Raw genomic sequence first — 27,384 nt, 5'->3', positions numbered from 1 at the left:
TTGAAGGCACTCTCAAAGTTTAGAGCTACATTTTCAGCCAGTTGAGTTGGGGATCTCGTTAAAAATACTGAAATTATAAATGTGGAAAAGTGCTGTCAAAGTTTGCAGACTTTGATCCACCATGCAGCAACATCAGGAAAGCATCTGATTAACAGCATGAAAATGGTCTCAAACGCACTGCCAGTACAGTACAAGCATACCTGGACAGAAAAACACTGTGGAACACCATCAGTCATGGATTGGCCTCCCCAGAGCCTGAACCTCAATATTGCTGAAGCAGTGTAGGATCATCTTGACAGAGAACAGAACCAATGGCAATCAACATTGAAAGAAAAGCTTTGAAATGTCTGTTGAAATACTTCACACTTAAACACCTGGAAGAGTTCTGAGGTTATCTAACCAGTTGCTCTGTTAGATTAAAACAGAGAGGTGATCACGCTTTTGCAGCACAACACTACATCTATGGAATAATCTACCACTACACTACACATCTGCACTGCTCAGACACATTTAAATCTTTTTAATTAATTAATTAATTAATTAATTAATTAATTAATTTTTTAGCATTTGTGACTTTATTGGATAGTGTAGCAGTGAAAATAGACAGAACACTGGGGAAAGACACACTACGAAGGGCCACGAGTCGGACATGACTCCCTGCGGCTGCACTCGGGACATATCTGGGGCCTCTTATGTGCCCCAGATAGACATATACCCAGTATAATAAATGCTCTTGGTCCTCTTTCAACGTTTGTAAAACCATCTGTCAGGAACTTAGGGATTATCCTTGATCCTGCTCTTACGTTAGATAGTCATGTTAAATCTCTTGTTCGGTCTTGCTTTTATCATTTAAGAAATATTTCTAAATTGAGCTCTATTATATCCTATACCGAACTGGAGATTGTTATTCATGCTTTTATCTCTTCACGACTGGACTATTGCAATTCCCTGTTTACTTGTTTAAATAAAGGTTCTTTGGAGCGTCTGCAGATCGTTCAGAATGCTGCAGCAAGACTTTTGACGAAAGCTTCTAAATTTTCACATATAACACCGTTGCTCATGCAGTTACATTGGCTTCCTGTTGAATTTAGAGTCCAGTTTAAGATTTTGGTTTTAACTTTCAAGGCTCTTCAACAACAAGCACCACCATATATCATTGAACTTTTACAGCCCTATGCCCCTAGTAGGTCTCTGAGGTCGAGTAGTCAGGGCCTACTTGTCATTCAGTATACGAGACTGAAAACTAGGGGTGATAGAGCTTTTGCTACTGTGGCCGCCAGACTGTGGAATTCCCTTCCTCAGGACTTACGATCCGCTGATTCATTGATTACTTTTAAAAAACAGCTAAAAACACATCTTTTTAAAACTGCCTTTTGCTAACTTTGTTTGTATTTTGTCTTTTTAATCTGTTATATCTTGTAAAGCACTTTGTGATCTCTATCTAGAAATGTGCTATATAAATAAAATTTTACTTACTTACTTACTTACTTACAGTGGGATGCAAAAGTTTGGGCAAACTTGTTAATAGTCATTATTTTCCTGTATAAATCGTTGGTTGTTACAATAAAAATGTCAGTTAAATATATCATATAGGAGACACACACAGTGATATTTGAGAAGTGAAATGAAGTTTATTGGATTTACAGAAAGTGCGCAATAATTATTTAAACAAAATCAGGCACGGGCATAAATTTGGGCACTGTTGTCATTTTATTGATTCCAAAACCTTTAGAACTAATTATTGGAACTCAAATCGGCTTGGTAAGCTCAGTGACCCCTGACCTACATACACAGGTGAATCCAATAATGAGAAAGAGTATTTAAGGGGGTCAATTGTAAGTTTCCCTGCTCTTTTAATTTTCTCTGAAGAGTAGCAACATGGGGGTTTCAAAACAACTCTCAAATAAACTGAAGACAAAGATTGTTCACCATCATGGTTTAGGGGAAGGATACAGAAAGCTGTCTCAGAGATGTAAGCTGTCTGTTTCCACAGTTAGGAACATATTGAGAAAATGGAAGACCACAGGCTCAGTTCAAGTTAAGGCTCGAAGTGACAGACCAAGAAAAATCTCGGATAGACAGAAGCGACGAATGGTGAGAACAGTCAGAGTCAACCCACAGACCAGCACCAAAGACCTACACCTACAACATCCTCTTGCAGCAGATGGAGTCACTGTGCATCGTTCAACCATTCGGCGCACTTTACACAGAGAGTGATGCAGAGGAAGCCTTTTCTCCGCCCACAGCACAAACAGAGTCGCTTGAGGTATGCTAAAGCACATTTGGACAAGCCAGCTTTATTCTGGAATAAGGTGCTGTGGACTGATGAAGCGAAAATTGAGTTATTTGGGCATAACAAGGGGCGTTATGCATGGAGGAAAAAGACCACAGCATTCCAAGAAAAACACCTGCTACCTACAGTAAAATATGGTGGTGGTTCTATATGCTGTGGGGCTGTGTGGCCAGTGCAGGGACTGGGAATCTTGTCAAAGTTGAGGGACACATGGATTCCACTCAGTATCAGCAGATTCTGGAGACCAATGTCCAGGAATCAGTGACAAAGCTGAAGCTGCGCTGGGTCTGGATCTTTCAACAAGACAACGCCCCGAAACACTGCTCAAAATCCACTAAGGCATTCATGCAGAGGAACAAGTTCAACGTTCTGGAATGGCCATCTCAGTCCCCAGACCTGAATATTACTGAAGATCTGTGGTGTGAGTTAAAGAGAGCTGTCCATGCTCGGAAGCCATCCAACCTGAATGAACCGGAGATGTTTTGTAAATAAGAAAGGTCCAAAATACTAGTGATGGGCAGATGAAGCCCCATGAAGCACTGGAGCTTTTCATCCAATTGGTTCACCCCAACGCGAAGCTTCATGAAGCTTCATTTGCTCTAGCAGGACACCTACTGGACGTAAAAATAATAGCTGGCATGAATTTGAAGAGTGTGGCATTTTGCACACAGCCTGTAAATGTCAACAACAAAAGGAGTGTGTAAAACATGTATATTGTAGTGATGGCAGTATACTGTGTATATTTATGCTGGCAGTATGGAAAATGATTATTTGCGGCAAAGTTCGAACCGCTTCATGAACCAGTCACGTGGTACAGCCGGGCAGCGAGGCTTCGGATGTCATCATTTTCAGCTCCTCCCATAAATGAAGCAAGCCTCGATACGCGCTTCGCGGAAACGCCCCCTCCATTACTCGACACACGCTCCGAAGCCTCGATACAGAACGTCCCATCACTACAAAATACCACAATCCAGACTCTCATTGGAACCTACAGGAAGCGTTTAGAGGCTGTAATTTCTGCAAAAGGCGGATCTACCAAATATTTCTTTTTTTGTGGTGCCCAAATTTATGCACCTGCCTGATTTTGTTTAAATAATTATTGCACACTTTCTGTAAATCCAATAAACTTAGTTTCACTTCTCAAATATCACTGTGTGTGTCTCCTATATGATATATTTAATGGACATTTTTTAATGTAACAACCAAAAATTTATACAGGAAAATAATGACTATTAACAAGGTTGCCCAAACTTTTGCATCCCACTGTAGCATGCAACCTGCTCACCCACTGAACTAAACTGGCACCCACATGTAAATCTTATTATTATTTTAATTTATTATCTTTTGTATATATTGGATTTCACCAACTTAAAAAAAGTGCTATATAAATACATTTGACCTACAGGTAGCCTGATGAACGATTCCTGAAGACTATTTAAATAAAATACAACAAAGGTGGCTGTAAAATGATTGAACTTCAAGCTTGTTAGAAACAAAATTCTGTTTTTGTTTTATATACTGTCCATTTATGGTTACATGGTACAATTTTCACAGCAAACTATAAAGAAAAGAGGTGTAGCTGTAAGCAGGACGGTACATATACTGTACAGTACAATCATTGGATTACTTTGAAATATACTGTTGTAATTTTATCGCAAAATAAATAATGCAATATATTGCACCGTATGCTAAAATGGACCAGGTCACAATATTTATAGTCATCTATATTTATCAGTGGAATTAATATGCATTTTACGTACTAGAGTATTACAAATCCACCAACCAAAAAAACTTTTCCATTAATTTATTACAGTTTTATTGTTTTGTTTTTTAAAATGGTCATTATTATTATTATTATTATTATTATTATTATTATTATTATTATTATTATTATTATTATTATTATTTTAATGTAACCCTTGTTTCTTCTTCCTTTGTTTAACTAAGAAAATTGGCAACCTGGCAAATTGTTTCCATAATGAACATGTAGCTGAATAATCTTTGACAGTGTAGTTATAATTTTGATGCACATTTTCCCCCTCAAATCTAAGAAGGGCCTATTATCACTTAAAAATAATCTGATTATATAATCCTGTCTAGTTTGAAATCTGATTATATAACCTGCTACCACTCAGGCTTGGTTAGCATTTAAAAGATAAAAAAGAAAGCAGACATGAATCAACAGTGAGGCATCACAAATTCACAGAGGGCCCAGTATCACCAGGTATTACCTCATTACTAGGTAACTGCAAGAAAACATATAACACAAAGTCAGAAAGTTATAGAAATACATTTAACTGATTTAGAAGACTCTCATACTACCTCATGCTCTCTGTGTTCCCTGATAATTCACTGTAAGTAACAAATATATAAACAAAATAATAATAACGACAGCCTAACATTTCTTCTTAAAGTATTCTCAGTTATATAATTAATGCCATTTAAATAATTTTTAGTATTTATTTTTGTTATTGTTTTGCAAAGTTACATTTAATTTTTGCATTTTACAAAATGAAAGTGAAAAAGGCAAAACCTGCAGCTTTTATCCAAAATACAGTCTACATTATTGTTTGACTAACTTGAAATGGGCACTCCACCCTTTTCCAACTGAGAACCATTGCCTCAGACATCGACTCAGGTGCTAATTCTCAACCCATCTGCTTCACACCCAGCTTCAAATCACGCCAGTGCAAGCTGGAAGTCATCACTCATTGAAGTCAACAAAACCAGATCCTTAGGCCGCCAAACCTTTAACCCTCCACGCCTCGACTCAATGCAAACCAAAATCTTACTGCAGTTATACAGATACTAGAAACCACTAAAAACAGGTGAAGCTAATCAGACACAAGATTCAGTTCTAGCACTCAGTTTGCCTCCTGCTATGATCAGGGGCATGCTGACATGTTACAGGAGGAGCAAACAGTCGATACCTTCCCATCTGTCATTAAGGAGTAAAGGGAATACATTTTTACAGTACACCTGGAAAAAATATATACTAAAGCAGAAGCAGAAGAAATAAGAAGTAACAGGCATACAGTATACTTGCTTTAATATTCACAACTCTGTTTAAGCTAATTTGGACACAGATTCATTCTGGTTCATGTATCATTAATGACTTAACTGCTTGTCGAGTTAGGTAACGTTTTTATGTACCAAGTATGACATTAGCGCATTACATAATAGTTACACAGAAATCTGCAGGCGCCTGAAGAGATCACGATGAACTGGGCTGAAATAATAATTAATAATACATCAGATAAAGAAGGCTTTCCCATTTAAGTGTCACTGGATTATTGTGGTTTTTCTGCAATCTGTGGATGAAAAGAACTATCTGCTGTTAAATATCTGATGACTAAATGTTTGAGCAAAAAGGTCAAAGAAAAATAATCTTCTCAAACCACAGTTTCTTTTTAAAAATTGTTAAACACAAACAGACACTGCTGATTGCAGTTTTACACCAATGTAGCGATTGTGTCCAATCTGTGGAAGTGCGTCTGGTTGTGCTTTTTAGTATTCTGGTAGTCAACCGGCTGTGTGCAGGCAGGAGAAGGACCCAAAAGCAAACTATTGGAAACAGGGCTTAAACTCAAAATACAGCTTTATTTGCTGAGTGGGAAAAAGGCGATACACAACAATACAAAACTAAACCGGGAAATACTAATTCACACAGGAAACACAGTGAGGTCACACAGCTATGAGGGAGGACACAACACAGCACTGAGGGAGACTCTGACATGAATACACAGAAAGATAAAGAGGGACCTGGGAGCACACGGGGAACACGGCTGACACGAATAATCATAACGAGATAGGGGAAGCTATACTGAACAGAATGAACATGAAAACATGGGACCTTCACGATAAAACACGAAAGATGATGTGGGAGTGGAGGAGAGGCAGACGAGAGGGAGCGAGGGAACACGAGGGAACACGAGGGAACACGAGGGAGAGCACAGACGTGACGGGCTGGGGAAACATGATGGAATAAAACACAATGAGGGGAAACAAAACACAAGGACTCACACAACTCAAAACATCAGACTGTAAACATGCTTTTAAATTTAGACTATTTAGGATGGAAGCCACGAGTCGCCGTTGACCTTTTTGGTGCTTCATTTTTCATTTTTCAGGCTTGGAAGTTGCCCCTTGCTGACCCCGAGTTAATGCTCAGTGTGGCCTGGCGGCATGCCATTACGTGATTACATCTTATCTGTCTGAGCCATGCGTTCGAATAAAATAAAAATACGCAGGATGAATGGATTAACACACAGAAGTAGCATTTAACCTGGGCAGAGTGAGTGTATTTTATAGTCTTTAATCATGTTTGTCCCCAGGTCACAGGACTCTCTACATTGGGGTCCACGTCCCTTTGGGCAGTACCAGACACCGCAGCCATCGCCGGCACCGCCACCATGGAAACAAGTACAGCAGGAGGCGAAGCAAGGAGCGAGTCCGCACCTTGGTGGAGGGTAGAGAGTCTCCGATTTATGGTACAGACATTATTGCTTTAAAGCAGCTAGTTATTACTTTGTAATAACCATAGGATCTTGGCTACAGTTAATCTCAGTTTGTACCAATTATTTGAATCCACTGCGTTTCTAGATACTCCGTCCCAAAGAGTGCAGTTCTTGCTGGGTACAGAGGATGATGATGAGGAGCACATTCCTCATGATCTCTTCACGGAGATGGATGAGATCTGTGTGAGGGAAGGAGAGGATTCGGAGTGGAGGGAAAGTGCCAGGTACTGTCAACATGGACACATTATCTACAAGGTCCTCGCTGAAAGCTCTGATTAAAAATATCCACTTACACTGATGTTTTTGTGTTCACTAAATTAAGTAACTGCAATTCATAGCTGCAATTGTGGCGCATTTTTAAATTCATTTATGTCTGCAATGGTTGTTGATGTTAAGATGTCTTTTCTTGTATGTATCAAAGATTATGGATCTCTGTTGACATGGTAAATCTGACATGTTATTTAAAGAGATATACACTAAAGAAAAGCAGTAAAGAAGGAGACTAAAAAAGTACATTTTAGAGAGAAATATATGACTTATACGTGAGCAGAGAGGGACCTAGAATGAATAAGTGTTGTTACTGCAGCTAGAACAGATGGCCTGCCAGTTTGTGGTCTGTTGGCCTCTCCTGACAGGAACTCAAATTCCTGTTGCAGGTGGCTGAAGTTTGAGGAGGATGTTGAGGATGGAGGGGAACGATGGAGCAAGCCCTACGTAGCAACGCTGTCTCTTCACAGTTTGTTTGAGCTGCGCTGCTGCATTATCAACAGCACCGTGCTGCTCGATATGAGGGCAAGTACCATTGAAGAGATTGCAGGTAATGACTTGAATTCTGTTTTCAAGAAATTTTACTTTTTGGGAAAATTTGTAACTATTTTCAATGTATAAATATGGGTTTATTAATCATTTGCTCAAGATTTAAGTGCAAGAAACTGAATGCATCAGCTTGCGTTTGTCTATCTTAGACATGGTCTTAGACCACCAGGAGTTGTACTCACCACTGGGAGATGAACTCAGAAAGAAAGTGCGTGAAACACTACTGAAGCAGCACCATCACCAGAACCAGAAGAAGCTGGCTAATCGCCTGCCACTTGTACGCTCCATCGCTGACATTGGCCGGAAAACATCTGAGCTTCATCTGGATAAAAATGGTGAGAAAACCTAAGCGTCTGTCTCCTATAAAATAATATTCTAAAAAGAAAGAATCACTCTTTAGTTAAAGTGGTCACAACATGTTGCCTTATACCAACTGTTGGAAGTGTTCTAGTGTGTATAATTTGTGAATGCGCAATATGTGTATGTGTCTTTAATACATATGGTCTTAACTTGTGCATATTTCCATCTTTTGCTCATTCCTCATTCTGTCCACAATCTGCCCACCCACCTGCCACAGCCCCACTCAAGTGAACAGGTGCTGGTTTATACACTATGCCCTTGCCCCTTTACTAGCTTTTACTCAAAAAACACATTGCAGAGAGGCTTCTTGTGATTTATGTTGGCAACTCTCATGACTGGCAACTCAAAATAGATAATTTTGGTAGACAGAAACAGTTAAGTTAAAGAGAAGATTGAAAAGAAAATGTTTACTAGGCTGTATAAAAAATGTTAATATTGGTCTTCATGGTGCAAAAACTATTTGATTGAATTTTGGGCTGAATTTAGTAACTGGAAGCTCTATTTTCCACTATCTTTGCCAGCTACATTTTATAAGCTTAAGGTTTGCCAGAATCCCAGATCACTAAATTAGTTACAGAACAAACCAAACTGTTTGTTCAAAGATTTTCTCATTTGAGGGTGTTCTCAGTGTTGTTTTATTTTAACAGGCCGTTTTAAAGCAACAATCTGAGATAAGCTCCACGTCATGTATTGTGAGTGTATTAGACACTATAATTAGTGTTAATTTTTGACCCTGCTGTTTAATGAATACAGAAATTAGGCCAAACCTGTCAGGCAGCTTGGCAGTGATCACGTTGATGAGCATGGATTTTTTTAGACAGCAACACTGCTGAAATTCATTTTTTAAATCAATAATTGCTCCAGAAAGTTGTACTTATCTCTGTGTGATCATCCTCATTTGCCTTTATTTAATGAAATTAATCAGCTACTAAGTGTAGGTGACCACGGAGCGTAATGAAACTAGTTACAAAGCAGTTCATTAATAGATATCCAACTGAACAATAAAACAGAAGTAATTCAGCTTTTAACAATTTATTGAATAATTAATATTTGCATTCAAATACTTCATCATTTACTAAGTTTTGTTCAGATTTTATGTTTTCAGTTAAAGTATAAACTCAGATGGTCGCCATCATTAGCTGTTCAGTTTTTCGTTAACATGTGGCAGCAACAGACATGATTGACATGTTGAAGTTCAAAACAAGCATCAGAATGAGAGAGAAAGACAATTTAAGTGACTTTGAATGTGACAATAATAAGATTGATACCAGATGGGCTGGTCTGAGTGTTTCTGAAACTGCTGATGTACTGGGATTTTCCCACACAAATATCTAACGCCTTTACAGAGTGTGAAAGAGAGAAAATATCCATATCCTGTCTTCTTGTTGAGCTGCTCTGAGTTGCTCTGAAGGCAACAGTAAGTCAAATGATCACTTGTTACAACCAGGTATGCAGAAGAGCATGTCTGAATACAAAAAATATGTCAGCCCTTGAAGCAGATAAACTGCAGCAGCAGAAAACCACATCGAGTGCCACTCCTGTTATCTAAAAACAGGAAAGCAGGGCCAGAATTTACACATACTCACCAAAATTAGACAATAGAAGACTGGAAAATGGTCTGCTATGAGGACTTTGACCTCTGCTGCGACATACAGATGGCAGAGGGAGAATTTGACATTAACAATATGAAAGCATAGCTCCATCCTGCTTTTTATCAGTGGTTCAAAAATCGCTGCTGTTGGTGGTGTAATGGTGTGGAGGATATTTTCTGGTTTTGACTTTATGCCCTCTGGTATCTGGTCATTGTTAAATGCCACAGACTACCTGAGTATTGTTACTGACTGTGTCCATTGTCTTTATGACATGGTGACGGTTGGTCACTATGTCACCAAGCTAAAATAAACTTAAATTGGGTTCTTGAAGATGACACAGAGTTTATTGTACTCAAATGACCTCCACAGTCACTAATCACAATCCAACAGAGAACCTTTTTGAATGTGGTGGAACAGGAGAATCTCATCATGGATGGACAACAGTAACTGTGTGACGATATCATATCAATATCAACCAAAATCTTGGCATAATATTACCAGCAATTTGTTGAAACTATGCCACGATACTGTAGTATTTAAGGCAAAATGGGATCCTGTCTAAGCACGGTGGCACGGTGGTTAGCACTGTTGCCGCACAGCAAGAAGGTCCTGAGTTTAATTCCACCATCATGCCAGGGTCTTTCTGTGTGGAGTTTGCATGTTCTCCCCGTGTTTGCGTGGTTCTCTCCGGGTACTCCGGCTTCCTCCCACCGTCCAAAGACATGCACTTAGTGGGGATAGGTTAATTGGTCAATCCAAATTGCCACTAGGTGTGAATGTGCGAGTGAATGTGAGTGTGAATGGTTGTCTGTCTCTGTGTGTTGGCCCTGCGACAGACTGGCGACCTGTCCAGGGTGTACCCCGCCTCTCGCCCTATAACAGCTGGGATAGGCTCCAGCGACCCTGAAAAGGATAAGTGGACGCGAATGGATGGATGGATGGGATCCTGTCTAGTACTAGCAAGGTGTACCTAATGAAGAGAATGCAAATTGTTAGTTTCTGCTTTTATTCCCCCCCCCCCCCCCCCCCCCCCCAAAAAAAAACCCAAAACAAAACAAAAAACAAAAAACCCCCCCAAATCTATGACACTTATAGATAAAATTAATTCATGTGTATTTTGAGCTAATTAAATATCTGGTCTGGACTGTTCAGGTCAGCTGACCGCCTCCCAGTCTCAGTTAGCAGTTCAAGATGGAAAAGGGGATATCAGTAGAGATAACAGCTCTGTGGACTTCAGCAAGGTATGGTACACAATTTATACAGGTGCAGGCATAGTGTGTGTAGTATATGTGCAAAAGCCTAGAAGGTATATATATTGCTCTATGTATGCTATATACAATACATTTATATAAAAAAATGCCAATTCTTCAAAAATATTATACATTTTCATATGTAGACTACTCAACATATAAAGAATAAAAACACGCATTAGTGTGCCAGTAAAATGTTTGCATCATAAATGTATTTAATGCTTGAAATAGTAATTGCAAATAACAATGACAATAAAAATAACAATAAAAAGATACTTCTTGGAAATCCAGTGTGAATATACTGTAAGCATATACATAACACTATCAGATATGAGAAAAAGACTGTGTCATACCAGACTCTGAGCAGACTATTACTTTATTGTGTGTCATTGTTGGCATTTTAATGGAAAGGTCATCTAGTAAGGGATTAGGATTATAACCCTGTTAAGTATATAAAAAAAGACTGTCACCACAGATAATAACCACAACCACACACACCAATGATCGAAATAAAATCCTCACTGAAACCATTTGCTTAATGTTTATGAGTTTAGCCTGTTGTCTAGGTCAGTGAATTAACTGCTTCATGTGCTTTGCCAGGAACACTGGGACAGTTATAAAATGCACTGTGCTTTTATAATGGTTGAGATAAACAAACAAAAATCATTCACAGTAGAATTTTTCTTATAAAATAATACACATATGTTTTCCAACTGCAGGTTATAATTTACTTTAAATACAAAGAATAATTATTTCTCTAGTATAAAACTTCTAAAAATTCTCAATATTGCACTATTTTTGAAAGTCAACACATATAGAAATAGGAATTTGTTTGGTATCTGAATGGTTGCAGCACATGCATTACTGTGTATGTTGTGAATATTATTTGTGTTGGCACTAGCAACTGCCCAGTAATACAGAAAAACTAAAAAAAACTAACTAACTAAAAATACAAACTACCAACAACAAAGGATAAAGTGACTGAAAGAGGATTATTTTTATCATCAGGAGCAGGTTTTATATGCTATTAGGCATCTTATTTGCTTGGAAATGAAAAATAACCTAGCCTTATGAGTTATTATGCAACAAATCAAAGTAATATTTGTTTTTTTAACACTGTTTTGTTATATTTCATTCACTCACCTGCAACTAATTTGACTGTTATGTCCTCTGACACATAAATCCTGGGCAATTTCAATGCATTTAGTCTGAATGTCATTTAATATCTTACATTTGGGGCTTATTGTGAAGGTAAGGTGTAAAATGTGGTGCCACTATTTTAAACCATTCTTATTGTGAGACCTGTTTGGATGTTATGCTAACCATGAAGGATATTATTAAGCACTGTTCTTTGTGGCCTTTTTCAGATAGACATTCATTTCATGAAGAAGATCCCACCGGGAGCGGAGGCCTGCAATGTGTTAGTTGGCGAGCTGGAATTCCTGAACAAGCCAGTGGTGGCGTTTGTCCGCCTTTCACCGGCGGTTCTGCTCAACGGACTGGCTGAAGTCCCGATTGCCACAAGGTCACTACAGTATGATGTGCCTAAACTAGGTCAAGATCACAGAAAGAAGTCAGCCACATTTGATTTGACAAATCAAATTAAAATGATGTGATTTTGCCTCTAGGTTTCTATTCATTCTCCTGGGTCCCTTGGGTAGAGGGCCCCAGTATCATGAGATTGGGAGATCTATTGCAACACTGATGACAGATGAGGTAAGAATTCACTAAGGGAGAAATATTACCAAGTTGTCATTCTGAAGGGAGTATTTATTCATTACTGTTTTGAAGAAGTGGGTAGATTGGTGTAAATGTCAGTCAGATGTCATACTCAGACTTTCTGCAGGCACTTTGCATAAATTCACAGCCCAGCAGAACTCACCAAATTTCAAAAGTGATGGAACATTTCTCAGCGTGAAGTACAGCTCAGAGCTTTAATGACATGCTCTTGGTGATTACTCAGCCCCTGTGCTCTCCTTTTCTGTCTGGATCTTATGCTGTCATCCACCATAACTGTGGAAAAGAGAAAGTCTGAACTTAATTACAAACACACTGTTTGGAATAAGCGTAAATGAGTCAGTTAAATTTAGTTTGTGAAGCACCTGTCAGGTAATCCAAAGGTGAAGCTGCTGTAAACCGTCCCTAAGTGTAAATCCTCTTTTAACAGATATAAAAAGTGATGGCTGTTGTTCAGAGAGTGTTGCATATACACTGCACCACACTGATATAGTGCATATAAACATATGTCTCTGCTTGCAGGTTTTCCATGATGTTGCCTATAAAGCTAAAGATCGAAATGATATAATTGCTGGTATCGATGAATTCCTTGATCAAGTGACAGTCCTGCCTCCTGGGGAATGGGACCCATCTATACGGATAGAGCCACCAAAAAATGTACCTTCTCAGGTCAGTAGGAATTTTATTAATCAGTTGCTGATTTTTTAAATTCAGTCAAATTCAGGAACTCTTTAATATTTGATAAAACTGCGCCTCTGTAGTGAGAACAAGATTATTATTTCCACTGACAATACTTTCTATGCAGATCATTCCAAGAATCCATGCAAAACTGAGCCTTCATTCAATAATTGTTTTATAAGTTACAGGCTCTCGAATTATACAGACTGGATCAAAACATTTGCCTATATTTTCTATCCTAAGTTCTTAATTACAGGAGAAATTCACATAGAAATTCCAGGGCTGGAAAACATATTCAAGCTCTGTTAAAAACTCCAAGAAAACCAATTTTACACTTGCTTAGAGTTTCTAAATATAAAGACAATATTGTTGTTTTTTCATAGTTGCTTATAGTTTTTAGATTTTCTGAAACAGTCACCATGTGATGGGTCTCTTTTTTAGTCTAAAATTTGACACCAGGCCTATCCTAGTGCCATTAGAAAACTATGGGATTTTAGGTTGGAGAAACTGAAGTCAAATTATTTTTGACTGAATGATCCATTTGGCATTATGGCTCTGTGCTGGGACATCCCCATCCATCCAGGAAGAACAGCTGCAAGATGCCAGCACAGATAGAGAGCAAGCATCAGTGATGACAGATATGACATTGATTAAGCCAGACAGAACAAGAAGGGTTTGCAGATGCACAGCCACTGTGAGCAGGTTAAAGCAGCTTAGATAGTGCGCCATACATGAGATTTATCATTTGAATGTATAGAAGAGTATCACGTAAGGCATGAGCTGATTGTGTGCTGGGATTGCGGCTGAGCTTGACTTTTGACCTGCTTAAACTAATGCTATGCATCATTTGTGCCTTGTTTGTTAAACAGGAGAAAAGAAAGAAAAGTAACATTTCACCAAATGGATTAGTTGAGGGGGAAGAAGAAGAAGAGCACGATGCTCATGGCAGCCCAGAACTGCAGCGTACTGGGAAGTGAGTCACTTTGTGCTGAACATTGGGGGGGTCAAGATCTCTGTCTAAATAAATAAATAGATATGGATAAATTTCCAGATGATTAAACATGCAACCATTTTGCTGGTAATACCTGAAATGAGTAAAGAAAATCAACAGCCTATTTATGCAAGATTATTCATAATTTTATTGGGGGGGTTATATTGGTTGGGTCTGATTATTTCCAGGGGGGGTCATAACCCCCCAACCCCCCCTGGAAATTACGCCCCTGTGAGTCACCCAGGAAGTTTTTTTTGTTTTTTTTTCTCAAAGGGAACCGTGATCACCAGGAAGTTAAGATGTTCACTAAGCCACCTTATTAAGCATAAATGTGCTGGAGATAATTTAGGATAATTCTACTAAGCGTCTAATGATTCACACTACTTTATTTGGTGTGTTTTCTCCTCATGTGTTGTACACATAAAAGGAGTTTGAGGTTGAATCAGCTGTGCTTCTACAAAATGTAGACTGTGATGCTAATCGGCTATTCCTGGGGAAACTTGGTCTGCAGTTGCAGTGATAAAGTGGTTTCCATAGAAACATTCTATCTCCAGATCTCAGTTTTTGCAGAGAGACTTTATCCGTCACGGGGAACTATTACACTAAGCCAATAGCTGAGCACTGGGAAGGCAGCGAAAGGAAAACAAGTTAGGGGAAAAAAACTAGCTCATTTAAATTAATAAAACTGTCAAAATGAAAAGCTCAGAATGCTGACGCTAATATTTATTCATTTATTTATCTTCCCAGGTGGTTTGGCGGTCTCATTTTAGACATCAAACGCAAGGCCCCTCACTACCTGTCTGACTACACTGATGCTTGTAGCTTACAGTGTGTCGCCTCTTTCTTATTCCTCTACTGTGCCTGCATGTCCCCTGTCATCACCTTTGGAGGACTTCTGGGCGAGGCAACAGAAGGACGCATAGTAAATCACCTTCCTATAAATGTTCACGCTGTTCTGTAAAGACTAGCTTCACACTGTAGTAGAGTTTCACTAGACAATACTTGTAGTTCAACATCATGAATCCCTTTTCAGCATATATATCCATTAGTAATTTCTTTGTCCTTTCCCATCCCCCAGAGTGCAATTGAGTCACTGTTTGGAGCCTCACTGACTGGAATTGCCTATTCCCTGTTTGCCGGGCAGCCCCTTACCATTCTGGGGAGCACGGGGCCTGTGCTTGTTTTTGAAAAGATATTGTTCAAATTCTGCAAGTATGTTTTTTTTCCTTGACAAATGTCGAATTTTGTTTTGTTACATTGTCTGACTTGAAAATGAATGTATTGGCCATGAATTGATCTCATGGACAAAAAGCATGCAGTTTTATTTTAATATTGATTTTCCTCTAATTCGCAATATTTCAAAGACAACTGTTCTTGTTAATCTCAACATAGGGAGTATGGCTTGTCCTATCTGTCACTGAGGACCTGTATCGGCCTGTGGACAGCTTTCCTCTGTATTCTGCTGGTGGCCACAGATGCCAGTTCCCTCGTTTGCTACATCACACGTTTTACAGAGGAAGCCTTTGCCTCACTCATCTGCATCATTTTCATCTACGAGGCCTTGGAGAAACTCGTCCACCTGGGGAAACACTATCCCTTTAATAAGAACAACAACCTGGACAAACTCACCTTGTACTCGTAAGTGGACATTAATTCTCATAGCATGGGCTGTTTAGAGTAATGCAGGAATAATTTTGAAGACCATTTCTTAGCCATACAGTAAATCCATGATGACGGATTATTAACTTACCCAGATGCTCATGTGCTACCACAGATGTTCATGCGTTGAGCCTTCTGACCCCACCAATGGCACCCTGAAGTACTGGGAGATGAACAACATCACTGCTTCAGAAATCTATTGGGAAGCACTGGAGGTCAAGGTATTACTGAACCACTAAAAAGTATTAAAAAACAAAACAAAACCAAAAAGCAAAGCATGAACAAATCTGTTAGTTATGGTAGTTTTATATGCATATAAGACATATTTAAATACTGATTTACATGGGGACAAGTTTGAAAAGCATTTATTTAGTTTTTCCACCTTAAAGTGACATCCTTTTCCAGATGGGAGAGATAGAGCAGATTAAGGGCATGTGTGTTGGATTATATTGGATTACTCAAACTGCACTGCAAATCACTGTAAAAGCACATTTTGAAAGTTTTTTGTAGACATGGGAGTTCATAAACCCTGTAACGAATAGTTGTGCCTTGTTCTCTGCAGGGCTGTATTGAAAATCGTGGGGAGTTTGTGGGCAGTGCCTGTGGACCTCAAGGACCCTACGTTCCTGACGTTCTCTTCTGGTGTGTCATTCTCTTCTTTTCCACGGTCTTCATGTCAGCTTTCCTCAAGGAGTTCAAGTTCAGGAACTACTTTCCCACCAAGGTACTGTCCACAGTCTGTTATCAATTGTGATAGTGTGTCAAGATTATGACTGAATCATCAAGAGAAAGGTACTAGTTGTCACTAACTTAGCATGTCTTTACTTTTGTTGCACAATGCAGTGGCACACTCTAGTGGTCATACTTAAGTATAGCATGATTAAAAGGCAGTAGTGACTCAATTGATTGGTTTCTATTAATTAGTATTAATGAAACCCATACATTTATGGATTGTTTTAAGTTTTTTTTTTTTTTTTTTTTAACAAACACCCCTCTATTTTTTTGGTTTGTTTTATTTAGGTCAGGTCCGTTATCAGTGACTTTGCTGTTTTCATCACTATCCTAACCATGGTCTTGGTTGACTATGCCTTAGGGGTCCCATCTCCAAAACTGAAAGTTCCCAGTGTGTTTAAGGTGAGCCAGAGCATACAATAAATTGTTCAGTTCAACCTTCAAAATGAAAGATTAAATATACACAAGTCTATCTCAAAACAGCACACACATACCCACACACACAACCCCTGTTCTGAAAACGTTTGGACACAGAATAAAACTATTTGCAAATCTCGTAAGCCCCTTATTTAATTAAAAATAGAGAAAAGAAACACATCGATGTGTAAAGTAGGAAGCACATCTCAAAAAAAGTTGCAGCGGGGGTGACAAAAGGGTTCAAGCGGTACTAAAGCAAAACGACTTGAAAAACAAAGAAAAAAAAAAAGCAATGTAGTCAGGCAGAGTTCACCATTCTCCAACATGTTTCCCAACTTAAAATGTCAACATCTACATAACACCATGAAAAGACTCCAGGAATCTTGAAAAATCATGTCAAGGCTGAAAATCATTATTGTCTTAGGAAAACATGGACCTTGCATCCTGCAGACTAAAGAGGAGAGGGACCATCCAGCTTATTATCAGTGCTCATTTCCAAAAGCCTGCATTTCTGATACTGGTACAGGGGAGCATTGGCACCTATGGAACTGGCAGCTTCCACCTGTGGAAAAGCACCATCAGTGGTGAAAAGTGTATACAGGTTTTGTAGCAACATATGTTCCTATCTAGAGGACATCTTTTTCAGGGAGGACATATCTCAGCAAAACAGTGCTAAAGTGCATACTGCGGGTATTACAACAGCATTGCTTCACAGTAGATGAGTCTGGGTGCTGAACTGGCCTGTTTGCAATCCAGACCCTTCACCATATGAAAACATTCGGAGCATGTAAACAAATGAAACAAACAAATAATGAAGCAAAAACATGACAAAGAAGACCCAGGACTGATCTAGTCTGACCTAGCTCTACATCAGACTAGAATGGGGGAACAGTCATTTACCATAAAGTTCAGCAGCTGGTCTCCTCAGTTCCCAGATGTTTACTGATGTTAAAAGAAGAGGGGATCCTACACACTGATAAACATGGTCATGTCTCAAGTTCAGAATGACCTAATATTTGCTTAGTTTAAACACTAGATATGTTTTTAATCTTCTATTGTGAATGAAATGTGGGTTTATGAGATTTGAAAATTATTCTGTTCTCTTTTTATTTACATTTTACACTACATCCCAACTTTTTCAGAACTGGGTTTGCATATGTTGCTGCCCTTACTGGCCAGAAGAAGATACCCATCTATGGTGACTTTAAGGGATGGGGGAATGCACATCCCAATACACAGTGAATACACAATTTAAATACACGAGGACAGAGAATGGAGATTATGACTCCCCATCACTTGCTATGAGAATTCCTTTAAAATTACTCTTGACATGCTATTTTAATGTAATCACCTAACCAAACGCAATATTTTCTCATTAGCCAACAAGAGATGATAGAGGTTGGTTCATCACCCCATTGGGGCCTAACCCCTGGTGGACAGCAGTCATAACGGTGGTGCCAGCTATGCTTTGTACCATCCTTATCTTCATGGACCAGCAGATCACGGCTGTCATAATCAACAGAAAGGAACACAAACTCAAGGTACTTTCCTGCTTTCCTACAGACTGCAAATGAGTTGCATAATATCTTGCTGAACTGCATCAAAACAGCTCAACTTTAACTTTATTAACCGGTATCTCCCCTCTCTAGAAAGGCTGTGGATATCATCTAGATCTGTTCATGGTTGGGGTTATGCTAGGTGTTTGCTCTTTGATGGGGTTGCCATGGTTTGTAGCAGCCACCGTCCTCTCCATCACCCACGTCAACAGCCTGAAACTTGAATCCGAGTGCTCAGCTCCCGGGGAGCAGCCCAAGTTCCTTGGTATCAGAGAGCAGCGCTTTACCGGGCTCATGATCTTTGCTCTTATGGGGTGCTCGGTCTTCATGACATCAGTGCTCAAGGTGAGACGCTCGTTTGAACTCATTCTGCAGTTATGATCACAGTATTATTAAATGTGACTTGAGTTACAAAGATGCTTACTGTTTTATATCGCTATTTTCAACGCCTTAAAGCATTTGAAACATACACAGGTTTTTGTGTTTACACTTAATTTTTCCAAGTATCCCTCAGGAACTGTATGAAATATATTTCTCTATTGTTGATTTTCAGTTCATACCCATGCCTGTGTTGTATGGAGTATTCCTGTATATGGGAGCATCTTCTCTCAGAGGCATTCAGGTAAAAGTTGTTGGAATTTCACAGTAATATGTAATTTATTTGCTGAAATTATGCATGTGAGAAAATAACATGTGTTATTTTTCCTATAGGATAATCTGTGTAGGCTTTACATTCTTGCTTAGCCATCATAGGGGATCGCCTCCATATTGTCTGGCTGCCCAGATAAGAAGAGCTAATTGGTCTCTAGCGTGTTCCCATCTTAAAATGATGGGAGCTCACTAAAATAGTGCTTATTTTCACTATTTTTAACAGTTGCCTTTTTAAACTTCTTTTCAGTGGTCTGACTTATTGTTGCTACACATTCACAGAGAAACTTTTCACTTGCCTTAGTGTTAGACTTTCTGCACAAGCTTGTCAGGAGTCTAGTCTGCTTGGCTTTTGATGCTTAAAAGGCAATTTATTTTTGGTTTATAAAAGCTTAGCTGTTTGACCTAAAAAAAATAAAGCAGTGTTATATCTATAGGTTGTTCATTATAAACTTATACTGCACATCTAAACCTTACTCTGATTTTCTAAGTATAGGCTTTATAAACAGCTGATGCTCTCAGAAGCTCTCAAGAAGATTTATATAACCTTAAAGCTCCTTTGTGGGAAAGGGGGAAATTGTATGTTTAATCAGGATTAAAACAGCTGTCTATGGCCTCTGGGGTGAGACTCAATCATACCTAAAATGTCTAACTTTAAAACCGAAATCATGAGATTGCATTGTAGACAGAGAGTGATTAATCTTAACCCTCCATGTGTTGTGATTTTATAGTAATAATGCTCACATTTGGACTATTTTTAATCAAGAAGTAAATAAGTATAGTAAATAAGAATAATTACCTTTCCTTTGCAGTTTTATGACCGTCTCAGATTGTTCGGTATGCCAGCCAAGCACCAGCCCGATTTCATCTACCTACGACATGTACCCCTGAGGAAGGTGCACCTCTTCACCATCATCCAGCTCAGCTGTTTGGTTCTTCTGTGGACCATCAAGACATCCAGGGCTGCTATTGTGTTTCCTATGATGGTCAGTAAACAGCGCATTTTCCTCACACTCAAATATATTGGTTGGGGCTACAACCTTTAGGAAAACCAGAAGGGAAAAAGAGCGCGTGAAAGCATTGATGCACATGGTCGAAAATGATCTGTGATGATGTATCTGATATCCCTGTGTTGGTGTTGTTCCTGCACCATCATCATGAAACTGGTTTTCAGTTTCAGCATTGCTGTTAACCAGTCATGCTGTTGTGATGTTACAGTGTTGAAAAATTGAAGAAGAAAAAAATGCATTTGTTTATATAAACCTCTCTCCTGGAACAAGTGTTCCAAGTGTTTTCTTTATTAATTTATCCAATATGACAAATATACAGCAAATTTAAGTCACTCATGTCGGTTTGCTTGTAATAGCTTTCAATAGCATTGGCTAACCTCTTGGCTAATGCTATTAAAAGCCCAGACAGGGACTGGTCAGTTTCATTGTTGATTCTGGACCAACACTGTTATGATGACGTAGGAACACCAATACAAGGATATCAGATCATACATAAAAAATGCTGTATATGTTAAGTTTCTTACATACTTTGCTTCATATTAAAATAAATAGATCTAGCTCCTCAGCACAGTGTCCTTCGTTATTAAATGGTTCCTTGAGTCATCTGTTTGTTCTTCTGTGGCACTTCTGTAGGTGTTGGCTTTGGTGTTTATCAGGAAACTGATGGACTGTATCTTCACCAAGAGAGAGCTAAGCTGGTTGGATGACCTCATGCCAGAAAGCAAGAAGAAGAAACTAGAGGATGCTGAAGAGGTGTTTTTTCCCTTCCTTCCTAAACAAATGGCAATGTACTAATATTTTGTTACTATTTACATGGCTTTAAAATGAGTTGCTTTCATTTATTAAACCTTCAGGAGGACGAGGAGCAGAGTATATTGGCAGAAGATGACGGAGTAGAGCAAGTGCCATTAGAAGGGTATAAGTAAGTTTTAGGGGCAGCATTTAAATGCTTTTGTAAATGTTGATATTCATATGGACTATATAAGTCAATTTGTGTGTTGTATTTTTTAGAGGAATACCCATCATCAACATCACAGATGAAATGTCCAAAGGTTCTTTTGGAAATACTTGGAATGCCAGTGGTTGAGATACTTCAAAAAGAAAACAATATGGTAAGAATATTTGCATTGCATATTTGCAACATTTTCATACTTGTAAATCCAGTGCAGGAACTAGTTATATATATATATATATATATATATATATATATATATATATATATATATATATATATATATATATATATATATAACGGCAAGGAGGAGTCAGGACGCCAGGTCAGGGGGGAGATATCATCACCCCCACCCGAGATTGGGTACATAGCCCCAAGTGTGATAGGAGAAGGATCGTTGAGTGCGAGAGGAACTGACCTGAAAAATAGGATCATGGCCAAGCTTGAAACCTGGATCCCCCGTAGCCGGTTACCAAGATTACGTGAAGTACCCTCAGAAGGTCTGCTAGATGATGTTAATGCAGCACTACGGGCAATACCTACAACCACGATTACCGACACTAACAAGCTGATCTACAATACGGCAGCAGTGATCAGTGAGATGCTTGGCTACAAGTTGAACAGCCACAAGGGGCAGTACCCTCCATGGAGAAGGAGGCTAGAGGGCAAGATCAAAGTAGCACGGAGAGAGGTTAGCCAACTAACGGAGTTGCAGAAAGGTGCGACGAATAAGGTGCCTAAGAAATACAGCAAGCTGTCCATACCTGAGGCCTTGGAAACTGCCAAGCAAAGACTCACAGCCTTGGCCAGCCGCTTGAGGAGGTACACCAGAGAGATAGAAGGCAGGAGAATAAACCAGCTGTTCTCCACAGAACCAGCAAAGGTGTACTCTCAGTGGCAAGGGAACAATAAGAGAACAGCACCACCAAGGCTGGAGATGGAGCAATACTGGAAGAGCATATGGGAGAAGGATGCAACCCATAACGGCAATGCTCAGTGGCTAGAGGATCTGAGGGCAGACCACAGCGACCTCCCTGAACAGGGTCCAGTAACCATCACAGTGGCAGATATCCAAGAAAGGGTCTCCAGTATGAAGAGTTGGACAGCACCAGGGCCCGACATGGTTCACGCCTACTGGCTGAAGAAGCTAACTGCACTCCACGAGCGTCTGGCAGCACAAATGAACCAGCTGCTAGTTAACGAGAGACACCCGGAATGGCTAACTGAAGGCCGGACGGTCCTGATCCCCAAGGACCCCAAGAAGGGACCGGTCCCCTCCAACTACCGACCAATAACCTGCCTCAGTACTACATGGAAGCTCCTGTCAGGCATCATATCGGCTAAGATGAACAGGCACATGGGTCAATACATGAGCGGGACACAGAAAGGAATTGGCAAGAATACCAGAGGCGCAAAACACCAGCTACTGGTAGACAGAACAATCAGCCGAGACTGCAAGACCAGACTGACCAACCTGTGCACTGCCTGGATTGATTACAAGAAGGCCTATGACTCAATGCCCCACAGCTGGATACTGGAATGCCTAGAATTGTACAAGATCAATGGGACCCTAAGAGCCTTCATCAGGAACTCAATGGGGATGTGGCGTACAACACTAGAGGCCAACTCCAAGCCCATAGCACAAGTCACCATCAAGTGCGGGATCTACCAAGGAGATGCTCTGTCCCCACTGCTGTTCTGCATAGGCCTGAACCCCCTCAGTGAGATCATTAACAAGACTGGCTACGGATACCGACTACGGAACGGAGCAGTTGTCAGCCACCTCCTGTACATGGATGACATCAAGCTGTATGCCAAGAGTGAACGAGACATCGATTCACTGATCCACACTACCAGGCTATACAGCAATGACATTGGAATGTCGTTCGGACTGGAGAAGTGTAGTCGGATGGTAACAAAGAGAGGGAAGGTAGTCAGAACTGAGGGGATTGAACTACCAGAAGGCAACATTGCAGACATAGAGGACAGTTACAAGTACTTGGGGATCCCGCAGGCAAATGGGAACCATGAAGAGGCCGCTAGAAAAGCTGCAACCACCAAGTACCTGCAGAGGGTCAGGCAAGTCCTGAGGAGTCAGCTGAATGGTAAGAACAAGATCCGGGCCATCAACACGTACGCCCTGCCCGTGATCAGGTACCCTGCTGGGGTAATAGGCTGGCCAAAGGAGGAGATAGAAGCCACTGACATAAAGACAAGAAAGCTCCTTACCATGCATGGAGGGTTTCACCCCAAGTCCAGCACCCTGAGGCTGTACGCTAAGCGGAAGGAAGGGGGCCGGGGACTGGTGAGTGTCAGCACCACAGTCCAGGATGAGACAAGGAACATCCAAGAATACATTGGGAAGATGGCCCCAACTGACCAAGTGCTCAGTGAATACCTCAGGCAGCAGAAACCCAAGAAAGAGGAGGGAGACGAGGAACCATCATGGAAGGACAGGCCCCTGCACGGTATGTACCACCGGCAGATAGAGGAGGTGGCTGATATCCAGAAATCCTACCAGTGGCTGGACAAAGCTGGACTGAAAGACAGCACAGAGGCACTAATCATGGCAGCACAAGAACAAGCTCTGAGCACAAGATCCATAGAGGCTGGGGTCTATCACACCAGGCAAGACCCCAGGTGCAGGCTGTGTAAAGATGCCCCAGAGACAATCCAGCACATAACAGCAGGGTGCAAGATGCTAGCAGGCAAGGCATACATGGAACGCCATAACCAAGTGGCCGGCATAGTGTACAGGAACATCTGTGCCGAGTATAACCTGGAAGTCCCGAGGTCAAAATGGGAGATGCCCCCAAGGGTGGTGGAGAATGACCGAGCTAAGATCCTGTGGGACTTCCAGATACAGACGGACAAAATGGTGGTGGCTAACCAACCGGACATAGTGGTGGTAGACAAACAGAAGAAGACGGCCGTAGTGATCGATGTAGCGGTTCCGAATGACAGCAATATCAGGAAGAAGGAACACGAGAAGCTGGAGAAATACCAAGGGCTCAGAGAAGAGCTCGAGAGGATGTGGAGGGTGAAGGTAACGGTGGTCCCCGTGGTAATCGGAGCACTAGGTGCGGTGACTCCCAAGATAGGCGAGTGGCTCCAGCAGATCCCGGGAACAACATCGGAGATCTCTGTCCAGAAGAGCGCAGTCCTGGGAACAGCTAAGATACTGCGCAGGACCCTCAAGCTCCCAGGCCTCTGGTAGAGGACCCGAGCTTGAAGGATAAACCGCCCGCAGGGGCGTGCTGGGTGTTTTTTTTTTTTATATATATTTGTGTATGTGTGTGGATGCACGCACACACACACACACACACACACACACACACACACACACACACACACACACATATATATATATATATATATATATATATATATATATGCTACAATTATTATTTTAGCATGATGCCATGATACGTTACATTGTATATGCCACATAGATGTTGGCACTCACGACAGTTTTCATGCAATTACACGTAGAAGAATATTTCTATACATGGCACAGTTTAGATGCTCAAAAGGAACAGGATGAAGTTTAGACTTAATGCTATGATCCCACCCACCCTTTATAGTGACAGTGATGGCAATACTTTTTATTGCGAATTTTTATTCCAAATTCAAAAATAGAATAATGTATGTTTCAGGATTTTAAGATTTAATACAGTAATTTTGCAAAATATGTTCTCAGGCTTAAAAAAATCTAACAAAAAAAAATTCTCACTCTAATATTTTATTGGACTGCCTTTCACTCTGGCATTGTTTCGATAAGCTCATGCAATTTTACAACATTTATTTCTGTCCAGAGTTGCATTAATTTCTCGCCAAGATCTCATATTGATGATGGAAGTCAGACTGCTGCGTAAAGTCTCCTCTGGCAAATCCCAAATGATTCTCAATGGTGTTAAGGTCTGGACTCTGTGGTGGCCGGTCCATGTGTGAAAATGATGTCTTAAGCTCCCTGAAACACCCTTTCACTCTGGTTGATGAATCCTGGCAGTGTCATCTTAGAATATGCCCAGATAATTAGCTGACCTCACCTAGACCAGATCATAACAATGACCCACAGGCTTTTGTCGTGTACACTAGGCATGATGGGTGCATCACTTTATCCATCTCTCTTTTTACCACATGGCCTTTTTTCATCACTTTTTTATTTCATTCTAGCAAATTGAAGCATTTCTGATGAAGTTTCATGTTAAGTGTTTTTCTTAAGGGTAAATGGGCTGGTTCTTAAATAACATTTGTCTACTCTAATTGAGCACTCTTAGTGCTTTTTATTGCAAGCCTCATTCACCCAATCACACACACATTTATTCTCACACACAGCCAAACTGATGAATGGATTAGGGACAACTCAGGTTTTAGTAACTCTTCCATGCAGACTGGAGGATCCAGGAATCTCACCATGAACCTCTGATTAAAAGTCGGCCCACTCCACGTCCTGAGCCATAAATACCTCTAAGAGCTAAATAGCCACAATCCTTTGAAGTTCCTTTACTTTGCATACTTGTATTTTTCATTAATTTTGTCCAAGGTTAACACAATATCATGGCCTGTTGTGGATGATAGAGGGCGCCAGATGTTGTGAATGACAGCTGATTATTTTGTGACAGAAAAACAAACAAAAAAATGTATATGGATCTGGGGCACCTCGGGGCTTTTTTGCAAAAAGACCATCAAGTTAGAAATTTTTTGAGCCTTACATGATTGTAATATGAGCACACTGTGGGCAAAACTGTCATCGCCAAAGACAGCTGATGTTGGTTAGGTACAGTGTTTTTATTTATTTATTTTGTTCTTGTAGCTCCATGAGACTAGTACCTTTTATTTTATCATATTCAAAAGTCAGAAAGGAAATAGGTGAATGACATCACTAACATTCAGATGGATAAATAACACCATGAGTCAGAGAAAAGGAATATACAAAATCACTTTAGGTAAGCCGTCGATTTAAAGATGGTTATGTTTACATATTTACTACTTTTACACATTTTTATATCTTTTCTCTTTGGATTCTGATAGTTACACCGCTCTCAGCTTTTCTCCACAACTACAAATAAAAGCTGGAGAAGATGGAAGTCAGTGTGGACAGCATTACGAGTCTTTGTCATTGTTCCGTCTGTGTTTTCAAACAAATCTACATTGTGTGTTTCATATCATCAATCCTTCAAGTTTAGTTTTGCAGATCTCTGTAAGTAAAAAACTGCTTTATCTGATGTATCCCGGTTATTATGAACTAATAGAACCTGCTATCTAATTTTCTCTTGTTGTTAACATCTAACCCTATATACTGTTTGAATGTAAACCACAGAAGCATATATTTCTGCTGTTTTTGGAATGGGACCATTTTGAATTTTACGTAATGATTTTAATTCTGTGGAACCAAAAGCAATAGCTCTTTGTACCAAAATGGTAATAATTTGTATGAGAAAATATTTAGCTATATTTATATTGTCATTTATTTTATGGTATTTATTTTATATTTGTTTTGTGTTTGCTACAAAATACATGGTAGTCTAACAAAGACGTGTGTGTGTGTGTGCATATTGTTTTTATTGTAAATGTAAACTATACTCAAAGTATCCTGTGTTTAATGGTTGTATAAAGTTATGAATCATGAATTTTAAAGGCATCTTATCATCTACTGTTGCATTTCAATGAAGAATTGAGGGTTACTCGATTTTTAAAATCAAATAATAGTTTTATGTATAACTTGTCAGTGTGCTACACTAAATAAATTTCTATAAGCATTCTTGTTTATCTTGTCAAAGTCAAACTTACGCTCAAATGAAAATTTTTAAGGAAGTCAACAATTCTGTTTCTCTGTTTATCATTTTTGATTTAGCAAAACTTGATACACTAAACACTGAATAACTGCAAAAGCTTTGAGTGAATTTTAGAATTTGAAATTTTGAGAACATTCATAGCATTTTATAATAAGGTCGGTGACTAGAGTTTTCATTTTTCTAGATTTAAATAATTATTTAATTTAATTTTTGAATAAAATTTTATCTGTAATTAGAATGTAATTATATTTACCTACAACTATGGTAGATACACTAGAATTTAAATACCCTAGCAACCACAAATAAACCAGCAGTCTGAGATCCAACTGCTCTATTGGGGTGATTTAGTACCATGAGGTCTTTAAGATAAAATGGGAC

General features: G+C 39.6%; 1 protein-coding gene across 3 annotated transcripts in view; it reads left to right on the top strand.

The window, feature by feature from the left end:
• The window catches only part of slc4a10b (solute carrier family 4 member 10b), a 34,335-nt gene extending 7,363 nt beyond the window's left edge, over positions 1 to 26,972 (top strand). For 2 of the 3 annotated variants that reach the window (XM_085434080.1, XM_085434082.1), the window contains 23 exons: positions 6,628 to 6,783; positions 6,896 to 7,034; positions 7,467 to 7,627; positions 7,776 to 7,961; positions 10,731 to 10,819; positions 12,196 to 12,353; positions 12,457 to 12,544; positions 13,088 to 13,234; positions 14,113 to 14,216; positions 14,982 to 15,156; positions 15,313 to 15,446; positions 15,627 to 15,872; positions 16,009 to 16,114; positions 16,456 to 16,617; positions 16,914 to 17,027; positions 18,422 to 18,583; positions 18,692 to 18,943; positions 19,152 to 19,220; positions 20,059 to 20,232; positions 20,890 to 21,009; positions 21,111 to 21,178; positions 21,268 to 21,368; positions 26,243 to 26,972. In XM_085434080.1, coding sequence (XP_085290206.1) covers positions 6,628 to 6,783; positions 6,896 to 7,034; positions 7,467 to 7,627; positions 7,776 to 7,961; positions 10,731 to 10,819; positions 12,196 to 12,353; positions 12,457 to 12,544; positions 13,088 to 13,234; positions 14,113 to 14,216; positions 14,982 to 15,156; positions 15,313 to 15,446; positions 15,627 to 15,872; positions 16,009 to 16,114; positions 16,456 to 16,617; positions 16,914 to 17,027; positions 18,422 to 18,583; positions 18,692 to 18,943; positions 19,152 to 19,220; positions 20,059 to 20,232; positions 20,890 to 21,009; positions 21,111 to 21,178; positions 21,268 to 21,343 — 3,086 coding nt within the window. In that variant the 3' untranslated portion in view covers positions 21,344 to 21,368; positions 26,243 to 26,972. The remainder of the gene's footprint in view (positions 1 to 6,627; positions 6,784 to 6,895; positions 7,035 to 7,466; positions 7,628 to 7,775; positions 7,962 to 10,730; positions 10,820 to 12,195; positions 12,354 to 12,456; positions 12,545 to 13,087; positions 13,235 to 14,112; positions 14,217 to 14,981; positions 15,157 to 15,312; positions 15,447 to 15,626; positions 15,873 to 16,008; positions 16,115 to 16,455; positions 16,618 to 16,913; positions 17,028 to 18,421; positions 18,584 to 18,691; positions 18,944 to 19,151; positions 19,221 to 20,058; positions 20,233 to 20,889; positions 21,010 to 21,110; positions 21,179 to 21,267; positions 21,369 to 26,242) is intronic. The other variant, XM_085434081.1, reaches the window with a different exon arrangement.
• Positions 26,973 to 27,384: the final 412 nt, after the last annotated feature.

Source organism: Copadichromis virginalis, linkage group LG16, assembly GCF_057382275.1.
Source record: "Copadichromis virginalis isolate Kocher_CV1m ecotype Utaka linkage group LG16, C_Virginalis_male_GT1.1, whole genome shotgun sequence".
In the NCBI taxonomy this organism is placed as follows: domain Eukaryota; kingdom Metazoa; phylum Chordata; class Actinopteri; order Cichliformes; family Cichlidae; genus Copadichromis; species Copadichromis virginalis.
This window is presented reverse-complemented; position numbering and strand designations above follow the sequence as displayed.